This window comes from Schistosoma mansoni, chromosome 6 (genome assembly GCF_000237925.1).
Source record: "Schistosoma mansoni strain Puerto Rico chromosome 6, complete genome".
In the NCBI taxonomy this organism is placed as follows: domain Eukaryota; kingdom Metazoa; phylum Platyhelminthes; class Trematoda; order Strigeidida; family Schistosomatidae; genus Schistosoma; species Schistosoma mansoni.
Window position 1 is genome coordinate 10,013,813 of NC_031500.1, and position 10,168 is coordinate 10,023,980.

Genomic DNA, 10,168 nt, shown 5'->3' on the forward strand with positions numbered 1-10,168 from the left:
TCGCCTTGTCCACCAACCCGGTTAAGGCGCCGGACATTCGCTTTTTGTCCTCTCAATTTCGTAAACAACACCCCCGCCACGAGAGGGCAGTGAGTAGGACTTCCCTGACAGAGGCTATGTACGCGTGGCCATATGAGATCATTTGGAGAGGTAGAGAGGACTCTCCACACTCTCAGCCGTACCAGGGCATTTGGGGGCCAGTATAATACTCTTCAGTAGTGAATATTCATCATAGGGGATCGAACCTAGAGCCATTGATCTTGGAGTGAATGCCTAACTTCTAGACCACTAAGCCGGAATCTGACAGTGTACATGTCAAACTTCATCTGCTAACTAGTGTTTAGCATCAAAATATTATTCCTAGAGTTCTTCTGGGAAGCCGTGACCATTTCCGTTCAACTATTTCGGTGTTGGACACTTATCAATCTCAGGCAATGCGAAGCGGTGGTGCAATATTGTGAATTAATTAAAGTAAAACATGTGTACAATCAGATGTTGGTCCAATGGTCTAAAGGTCAAGCGTTCATGACAAGGCTCGATTCCCTATAGTTTGATCGTGGATGTAGACTGATGAGTAGTTCCATGCTAGAATGAAACAACTCCTCAGTGCTCCCTGTTATTTCTAGAAGGGAATGATATAAATATATGATTATTGACTTTGAATAATTGCTATTGTGAAGAGAGAGACAGATTTAGTTAATAATGAACAACAACTCTGCAAACTATCTCTCCTAATATCTAATTCTTCAACATGGAATTAAGATTTGTTTAGATATATATGTTGCATCATTAAATCTAAATGCTCATTGCGTACTTAACAGGAAATGGGTAACATTATAAATACTGTATAGAGAGTTATAAGATACAGAAAAGCATTTGGAATAGAAAAGATAAGTAAACGTAATTAACATAATGTAAGTGATTATATAATTTACTTACTCTCAAGCCTAATCATTGACATACCTTATCATGGTAAGTTATTTGAAGTAGATGATTTGATTGGGAAACTTACACACTATCTCTCTAGATAGCATTATCAATGCTTTTTTGAATGAAATAGGCACTAACTATGTTATCTAGAATAATAATAAAATCACAACAGTTGAAGGATTCCTAGCTCCCAAAGCCAGGGAGCAACACACAAAAAGTAAGTCATTACGTCTATTTTCAATGAATATTACAGTGATATTATTGTCGAGACCATAATTTATGAACGAATCAATCATGTATAAGATAACAGATCTCGGATTTTGGCACGAAATTCACTCATCTATTTGGTTAAATAGATTTTTGGCATTATAGGTAGTGTCTGTTCGTAATGAAACCTCTAAATCTAATTCCTAACCTTAACTGTCAATTGTAAATCATAATTCTTAATTCTTCACACTGGTTTATAATCTTCATTTGGTCTTAGTTATTAGGTGGAGACTTTCAAGGTCAGTTTAGCGTCGTCCGAAGGTCGTCCATAAATGATATTCTCACCATATTATTTATTGATAATCATGATACAAAATCTTTTCGAATATTCACCTAACCGGGAAAACGAAAAAGCAATTTAACATTCAACAGTAGTTACATTCAATAGATTGTTATTATAATATTTACAAAAATTATTCATTTATTTTTTGTACAATCATCATCACAAAAAGGAAGGAAAAAAAAACGGATTTCGGTGATGAAATAATCTCCAACCAACATGACAATTGACAATTAAAAAGGTTATCCGGTCAACACTACATTAGTATTATTATTAAAGTTATCTGGACAACATAGTAGTAACTGTTGAATGATGATAGTGATCTGTATCCGTGGAAAGTTTAAATAATACTGTTTACATTTCACCGGGATTCTTGTTGAATTATTGAATTATAATTGGTTGATTGATTGATTGATTTGAATGTGGAGATTTATTTAATAAATCAATTAGGGATATGATGTAATCACGTGCACGCTGAAAAGAAATTAAAGGATTAAGATCGTTTATTTGGGGAGGAGGGGGGTTGTAGCGATTTATTTCCAATATGTTAGTTGTATTTACCACAAATTTATTTTAGTTCAGATAGTAGTAGGAACCAATGTTAGTGAGAAGTCACATGCTAGGACGAAAAAGGTGTTCAGGACCTGTTTGTTTTTAGTGGCATCGCGAATGAGATCAGTCCGTCCAAAATAAACCGTATAAATGGAAATTAACAGGCATCAGCAAACTGAATTTAGACTGTACCTTAAATCATATTTTAATAGAATTCTTTGGTTTGTTATTACAAATCAACGAAAATTTCATTTAGACATTCATACCCTGAGTTATCCATAAACAAGGCAATATACAGTTCGTTAATCTCTGGGTCTAGTTTTAAAGTGCTGGTGAAATTCTATAGATCAAGTTGCAATAAGCCCACTAGCCTAAGTCACTTAACATTTCATCTCAAAATGTGAAGGTGGATGCCTCTGGTTCGATTCCACAGTTAGCGTTAGTCCCCTTTTAATCGTATCTTCATCTTGCTGACAAGTGATAAGTAGCATTTGTTACATTGCCTAAACACTGTAGGTTCGAGCCTTCTTAGGGTTATGGGTGCATATGGCTGAACAGTCGTACACCAAACAAAAAATTCTCCAGTAATCCCTGATTTTCAGCGGTTTCTTAGCTAAAATCAGCCCGTAACGTATAATGTCTTCAAAGTGAATTATCCTTAAAAACATCTTCCTTTAAAAATATGCATTTTTAATTAAGAATACTGATGCGTTAATCAGTCTGTTATGTTCCGATAACAATAGTGAATAGTAACTTTGGGATCCATTTATGAACCAATATTATGCATATATTTTTTATCGTATAATCACTAAGTAACTAAACTATTCATATTCATGTTCCCCTTATCATGAGCTTTATTTCGAACTATAAACTATTGTTATATGATTTACCATTCATGGATTACACCCAGTCTATTGATTACTGTTCCCCTTATTCACAGCCACATTTGGTTAAATCTTGTACACATGTTATTTTCTATTTTATGGTACGATGTGGTCAGTTTGATTGGTATATAAACTCAGTATGTTTGAAATACAACAATTCATACCGCAGAGGCTGTTCTGGACTCAACTAGCTGGGCTAAGCAGAAGCAGGACCGATAAGTACTCTAGACTGCTCGTACGGTTTTCGTGTGTCACTGTTCCAATCGACAATTCGCTGCTCTCTGATTGGCAGTCATATCACGTCATACTTTAACAAGGGCATCCACTTGGATACAAGTTATAACACAGTCTTTCAATAAATACTATATATTTGGTTTCATCTCATCATTAAAACTATTATAAGTTTTTTTTCTACCGCCACTATTTAGGAATTTCTAATTATTTGACATCAATGTTAGATGAGATATACATGGTTAGCCTAATATTATATGCGAACTGTACTACTTATCATTTCGATGAAACTTTAAAAGAACTCCCAGCGAATTCATGAATTATTGAGAATTGTTCTTTTAAAGATAACTTATCAGTGAAGATAGCCTTAATTTTAATTAAACTAAGTATTTTAGTCAGTACTGTGAAAATTGCAATGGCGATATAGAGCCAGGAATGTCATCTACATTGGGTTTGTGAAGTTTGTTGTAATTACTGCTTGTCAGATTCCGATTTCAATGATTTATGAACTACTATGATACAGTAAACTGTCTATTTACACGGCGTTAGCTATCACGAGGCAGGAGGAATGTATGACTTTTAGATACTTTCATGAATGTTGTTAACAATCCAACAAGCCAGGGGCTATCGTGTTGCGGCATATAAGTGGATAAAGCTACAGCGTTTGAAGCGAATGGTACTGGATTCAAGTCGTAGAGTGAACATCAACTCTGGGTTACAGGCATATCCAGCTGACGAGTCCTAAGATCAGACAAAACAAGCGTTCTGAATTTCACTTCTAGCCATCATTCATTTTCGCTTGCGCATTTATAATAAAACAGAATAGTAAATATTTCAGTGATTAAAATAAATTTTCGACTTACCCTTAATGTTTCAATTTTACTAAGTTTTATTGATTCACAAGAAGAATGAGGTAAAATAATTCTAAGCTGTTCTAATGCATTATTCAATGCATGCATTCTAGCACGTTCTCGTCGATTGGCTTTTAATCTTTTTAATTTGCTTACTGAATATTGACATTTCAATTGAATATTATATTCTTCAATTGATTTGTAAAACATTTAAATTCCTCCACACAAAATAAATCTACGGTGAATGCAGTTCTTCGGGCTGGGGATACAGGAAACAGTGAATTTGTTTAATTTATTCAATGTTCCAATCAAATGAAATTAATATCAGAATGAAAGGGTTGGTTTTTAACTAAGCAGTTATTTGGATCCAGTGATCATTGATTGTGAGTACGAACTATGGAAAAGTTATCTACGGGACTGAAATAGTTGCCTATTACCCTCTACCCATAGTTTTATACAGTGATTTCCTTAGCAATCTCTCAAAAAATTTAACTTTACATGCAAAATAATTCTCTACACAATTTTCTATTGATAATGATGATGTGCTCACTAGTGACTAGCTTCAAGATGGGGGTTCTATTGAGAAGCTGTGACCAGTGGAGTCCAGTTCGTGTCGAGTGTGAGACAGTTATTTACCTCAGACAATGGATGAAGTGTTGCGCAAGACCATGAATCGATCGGAATTAGGCATTAAAACCGTTGTATATTGGCTGAGGGGTTTATAGGTTTAGCATTCGCGCGCGAGACAGAGGGTCCTGAGTTCGAGGTTGTGGATATACACTACTGAAGAGTCCCATATCGGGACGAAACGTTCATTCAGTGCTTCTGGGTTGTTAATGGTGGTCTAGCTAAGATCAATTCGTGAACTCAACTTTGAAAATAGTACAATCCCCACAAATCTACGTACAGATAATTTTCTACGTAGTTTAAAAGAGTGAACTACTCATGTACGAATGAGTCTATGTAAATATTTACGAAAAATTCTATTCTACAAAAAATCACTATCTGGTTCAATTTGTTATGAGAATGCAAAAACATAATGAAAAATTTTACAGTCCAGATCGGTAAAATTTGTTATTGTTAAAGACTGGTGATTGAAGTTATCAAAATCCCTGAATTGAATTAAAAATGCTTCACTGTAATGCTTGGATGCTAAACTGATTGAGAGTTAAGGTTCCATTGGTTAATTAAGTATCAACTTTAATTTGAAATACTTTTTGGGTTCCATTCGACAAAAAACTGAAGCAGAAAGAGTTGTTTGCGTGTAGAACATGTTTATTTGCTTACTTGTCATTCACATGGAAGATTAACGTCTTCAGATTGACTATTCTATCTTAGGAATCATGATTTAAAGTAAAGTATTTATCATTCGTTAAACATTAATTTCATTTAGGATAATATTGAAAACCACGAAGCATTAAACTACAATTTTATCCTGGTATATGAATCTTCAGTAGTACAAAAACATGTGACCCTACCAGGAGTTGAACCCAACACCCTCAGATCTTACATCGTATGATTAATCATCAAGCTGAATAATTTAAACTTTCAACTATTTAGAACTTGATAAGAATTTACCGAGAAGAATATTTTCTATTCATTATCTATCTGAATATACAAAGTCTTATATTAGAAAACAAAGTTTTCAAACAATTGAACATATTTTTGGAGAAATGGTGCGTGTTCCGAATGTGACTCACCATGTTTGCAGTGAGTTAGGATCTGACTCCAATGAGATCGTATGAATGGTTGATTGTCAAAATATACATCCTGTCTATCCTCGTATGTAATACATAACTTAATCCGCGTTGATGAATAACGGAGTTAAATAAGTCAAATACGAGAATCGATTTTGAGTACACATATTTTGTATACACTCATTGATCTAGACAGGAAATCAGAGGGATGAAGCGAACAGAAGTGAGAGAAGAGAAAATGACACCCATTGGAGATGGCGGGTAAGCCAATTCACTCTAACCAAGAGTTAATCGATATTTATAGTCAGATAAAAATAAATTACAGCCATGTGATGAATAAGATAAAAAGTGTACACACACATAGGCTTAATAACAAGGTGAAAACGTTACTCAAGATGGATAGGGTAAATTGGCCTGTTCAGAAAGCTAGAATAAGGTATATGGGCTTAACATATTAACCGACACTACATATTAAACATTCTATTTAACATAAATGAAAACGGATCTTTCCCTCCCCCCCCCCAAAAAAAAACACATTCAAGTATAACTTACATTTTTCTTTTACAAAAAACAAAACGGCGGTTTCTGCAAATTTTAACCCGTTTTAATTCAATGTAAGTAAAATACTCTATAATCCTTAGAATTTAAATTCAATATAGTAAGTCCATTATAAAATTTATGATTCATATATGGTATATACTTAGCTTTTATATAAATGAATTTATCCACAAAAAAAGGTTACTAACCCCCCCTATCCCCGAACACTACTCTTTTTAACTGTCTTATCCTTTTTTTTAAAAAAAATAATTCTTTAATCTGATTGGATGATTTTATTCGGGTTTTAAATCTCTTTTCTACTCTTAGTTTATAATGATGATTTTTCTAACTGGATTAAACTGATCCATTTATTAAATTCACTTGGTGTTGTTCACTTGTATCCTCCCATTGTTATTTAAGACTGCAGTTGATCAGTCTCTTATTGGCATATGTACATCCTAAGCGGACTGCCTCAATATTACCTGAAGTCACAAGCTTTATAAACAAAGATGGATAGTGGCTAGCAGTAGGATCCAGGACAAGGCGCGTTTCGTCCTATTTGGGACTCGTCGACTGGATGTACTACATCTTAGAGTTGATGTTGTTGTAATCATTGGGTAACAATTTGGTAATAATTATAGATCATGACTCACTAGTGAATTATTTTAGAGAAGTAAATTTAGAAATTCTAATGAGAAGCCCCTAAGCAATGGAGTTCAGTCATGTTAGGAGTAAGGCAATTATTGCTTACTAATGACATTAGACGATAGTCGTGCAATATCATGAATTAATTGAAGCTAGAAATGTAAACCATTGTACAGTGACTCATTGGTCAAACAGTTAAATATTTGTCGAGAGATTTAGAGGCCTTTAGTTTGTGTAGGATTTAATTTGTCTTACAGATATCCTGTAGTGAACGATAGCACAAATGGATACAATCAAATGTATCTGGACATAAAATTACAGAATGTCTTAGTAAAATCTGAGAACCAAATAATAAATTATTCATCTGCAAAATGTCAATCAATTGCCTCAGACTTGACTGTTCCTTTGTTTCCATACCAATCACTCTCTGTTGTCGTTCTCTTTTCTTCGATCTCCTTAACATTCTGCCACCAGACATTTCATTTTCGATCGATGATACATACTACTTATATCTGTCGACATCAGTAGCACACGCCGCAATTCTACTAGAACTGTAAACGCGATGCTGGCGACCCCAGAGTAAATGTAAAAGCTATAGTCAGAACAAAGATAACTCGGCTTCAAACTTTATCTGTTTCTAAACGTAAAAATAACAATTTGATTAGTTTAATAATTAAAGGAATTACAGTCATTAAGTGGAATGCACGAACATACCGACCAGTATTGCGTGTTTGATCGAAATGAACGAAAATTATGAGTCATACTAATATAGTAGGATAATAGTGTCCTTCAATCGGCAGATCACATGAGACAGGGATAATCTACACACACATTTTATATTGTTCTCCATTATTCTTTCCCGGGCTTTTGAGAAAAGACTTTGCTATTTTGCGTAGAGTGCTGAAGTCAGTTTGCAAGGTATGTGGTGAATCTTTTGAAGTCCTTGTTTATATGCTTGTGGATAGACATCTTAAGTCTTCCAAACTCTTGGCAGGTGTTATCTTATCAGATACTAACCATCCGCTTCATTCATATCTTTCTCCTTGTATATCTTCTGGTAGAACGAGACGTAAATACATTAAAATCCATGCACGCAAGCAAATCTATGAAAGTTCTGTAATACCTTACCTTGCAAATTTACTTTGTGACGAACAGGCTGTTAGAGTTGACCTAGTAAATAACCTGTATTCTTAAGCATGTCTCAAATTCGATAATTTGTATAAACTCAGATTTTCCTAAACCTTTTTTTTAATTTCTGTTCTGTTTTTTTGTTTGTTTTGTTTCTTTTTTGGTAAAAAAACTTGTTGAAATAACTCGTGCTGAGAATTCTATATTGTACCAGATTATAATATTGAATAAAGCCATTAATAATAATAATAATAATAATCAGAGTAGATTGACGTGGTGGGCGCTTAAGCAACAATTTGGTTGGTTAGTTATGGACATAACTAACAGTTTGATCCCCTGAGAAGTCATGGGTGAACACTGTCAAAGAGTCCCATCCTGGTAGAAAATGATTATTCTGTGCTTCATGATGTCCAATGGTTGTTTAAATAAAGCAAGTTCGGCATTTAACCTATGGAGGCGTAGATCAGCTGTAAGAAATGTCACTAAACACGGAAAAGGGTAAATTTGTGGTGTTTTACGTCTATCGTCTTTTAATTTAAGATTGTAAATTTCTACAAACAGTAAATTGTATTCTCATACACAACCCAAAGATAGAATAATTTATATTAGTTGATCAATTAATATTGAATAATGTCATGCTTGTTCTGTCCTCAGTGTTGATCAAATTCTATCGACCAAGTTGCACTGTTCATTCCAGTTTGAGTAACTTGACATCGTATGTACAATTTTGTTATGTTGGGTGCTGGAATGTGGTCGGTAAGAAACCCTGAACCTGGAGTTCGATCAGGACCCAGTGATCAGCAAATGCAAAGGAATACAAATCTCTGACTGAATACTTCTATGGTAATTTCACAGACTACGAAACTAAGTGATGAAGGTTTGAATCCTACATGGAGCATCAGTCCTCTCGAAATTGCAGATAGAGTAAAATATAGATCCAAAGTTTCCTGTCGACTATCTTCGACCATCCAACATTAATTCGGATGGTTTCATTAAGATTTCATTTAATCTGTTGGTGATTTTTACGACGGATAAAAATTGCACGGATAACCGATAAAATTTGGGTCTTTAGGTACCGGACAGCTGTTTCACTGTAGCTTAAGATAACCTCAGTGTGTACACGCACAAGATTTGATGCAGGATTTAAATAGACAAAAAACAAGGACTATACAGTCAAACCACTTTCTTAGTCAGTTTATGAAATAGACCGGTTCTTATTCAATTCCCATAATTAATCACTGAGTTGTTTCCAGTTTGATTAAATCCCCAAATCACAGCTTTTTAATATGACAATGAATTCTGTTATTTTCCAAATCGACAAAATTCTCAATATGTATAGTGCTGAGTCTTCACTTTCCAATCCTAAATCTGAAGACTAGGATGATGCAGTTCTGTGGCGCGTTATGTCACCACTTGAGGTACAACGATCTTTCAGTTGATATCACTTTGTCGTTGAAAACAACCTTTATAATAAAAATTCCACTTATTCTAAGAAAGAAATATATTTCCGGTGAATGATCCTAAAGATTCTCTTGTCCACCTTGTATTACTAGTAATGGGGTTTCAGAGATTGTTGAGTGTCATTGAGATCACGAGCCAACCTAGGCTAGAAAACCATTCAAAACCTATGAGAATCGAATGTCTGTTTCGTCTTAGTCCTCACTTGTGCGCGTCCATCATTCAGCAACCGGGAGTCAAATGCAAAACCGGTTTTGCATGCGAAAGTTTCTTCAGTCGAACATATATCTACTATCATTCATGTGCGTTGATATAATCAAAGACATTGTAACACTTGAAAGCTTACCATTATTCACTCCACTTTATTCGTTATGAGGTTTCTCATACTGAGGTCGATTTGTCTTTTTTTTTTAATGACGCTTGAGTTTTTTCTTTTACCATCTCATCGTTTTGCTTGCATCAGATTGATTGAAATAATTATATTGGCTTGTTAGAGGGGTCCATTTCGAATGGCTTCAACAATTTGACTGTAAATTCTTCTTGGATAATCCGTTTATTTTATGTTTGTTGATGAGTCTATAAAGTTTTCTTTCTTTTTCAACAAATATGAGTAGGTAGAAGCTCTTCTACAAACCAGACGAAGAATTCGTTAGTCACTTATGAACAAATTCAAACAGTTTACACTACTATCTGAATTTTATGTCATGA

General features: G+C 34.4%; 1 protein-coding gene across 1 annotated transcript; it reads right to left on the reverse strand.

Moving 5' to 3' along the window:
• Positions 1 to 1,858: 1,858 nt before the first annotated feature.
• Smp_082290 (neurogenic differentiation factor) lies at positions 1,859 to 4,205 on the reverse strand (the record flags this gene model as incomplete). The annotated part of the gene is made up of 2 exons (XM_018798214.1): positions 1,859 to 1,951; positions 4,008 to 4,205. The coding sequence occupies 2 exons, from the start codon at positions 4,203 to 4,205 to the stop codon at positions 1,859 to 1,861; spliced, it is 291 nt and encodes a 96-aa protein (XP_018653178.1).
• Positions 4,206 to 10,168: the final 5,963 nt, after the last annotated feature.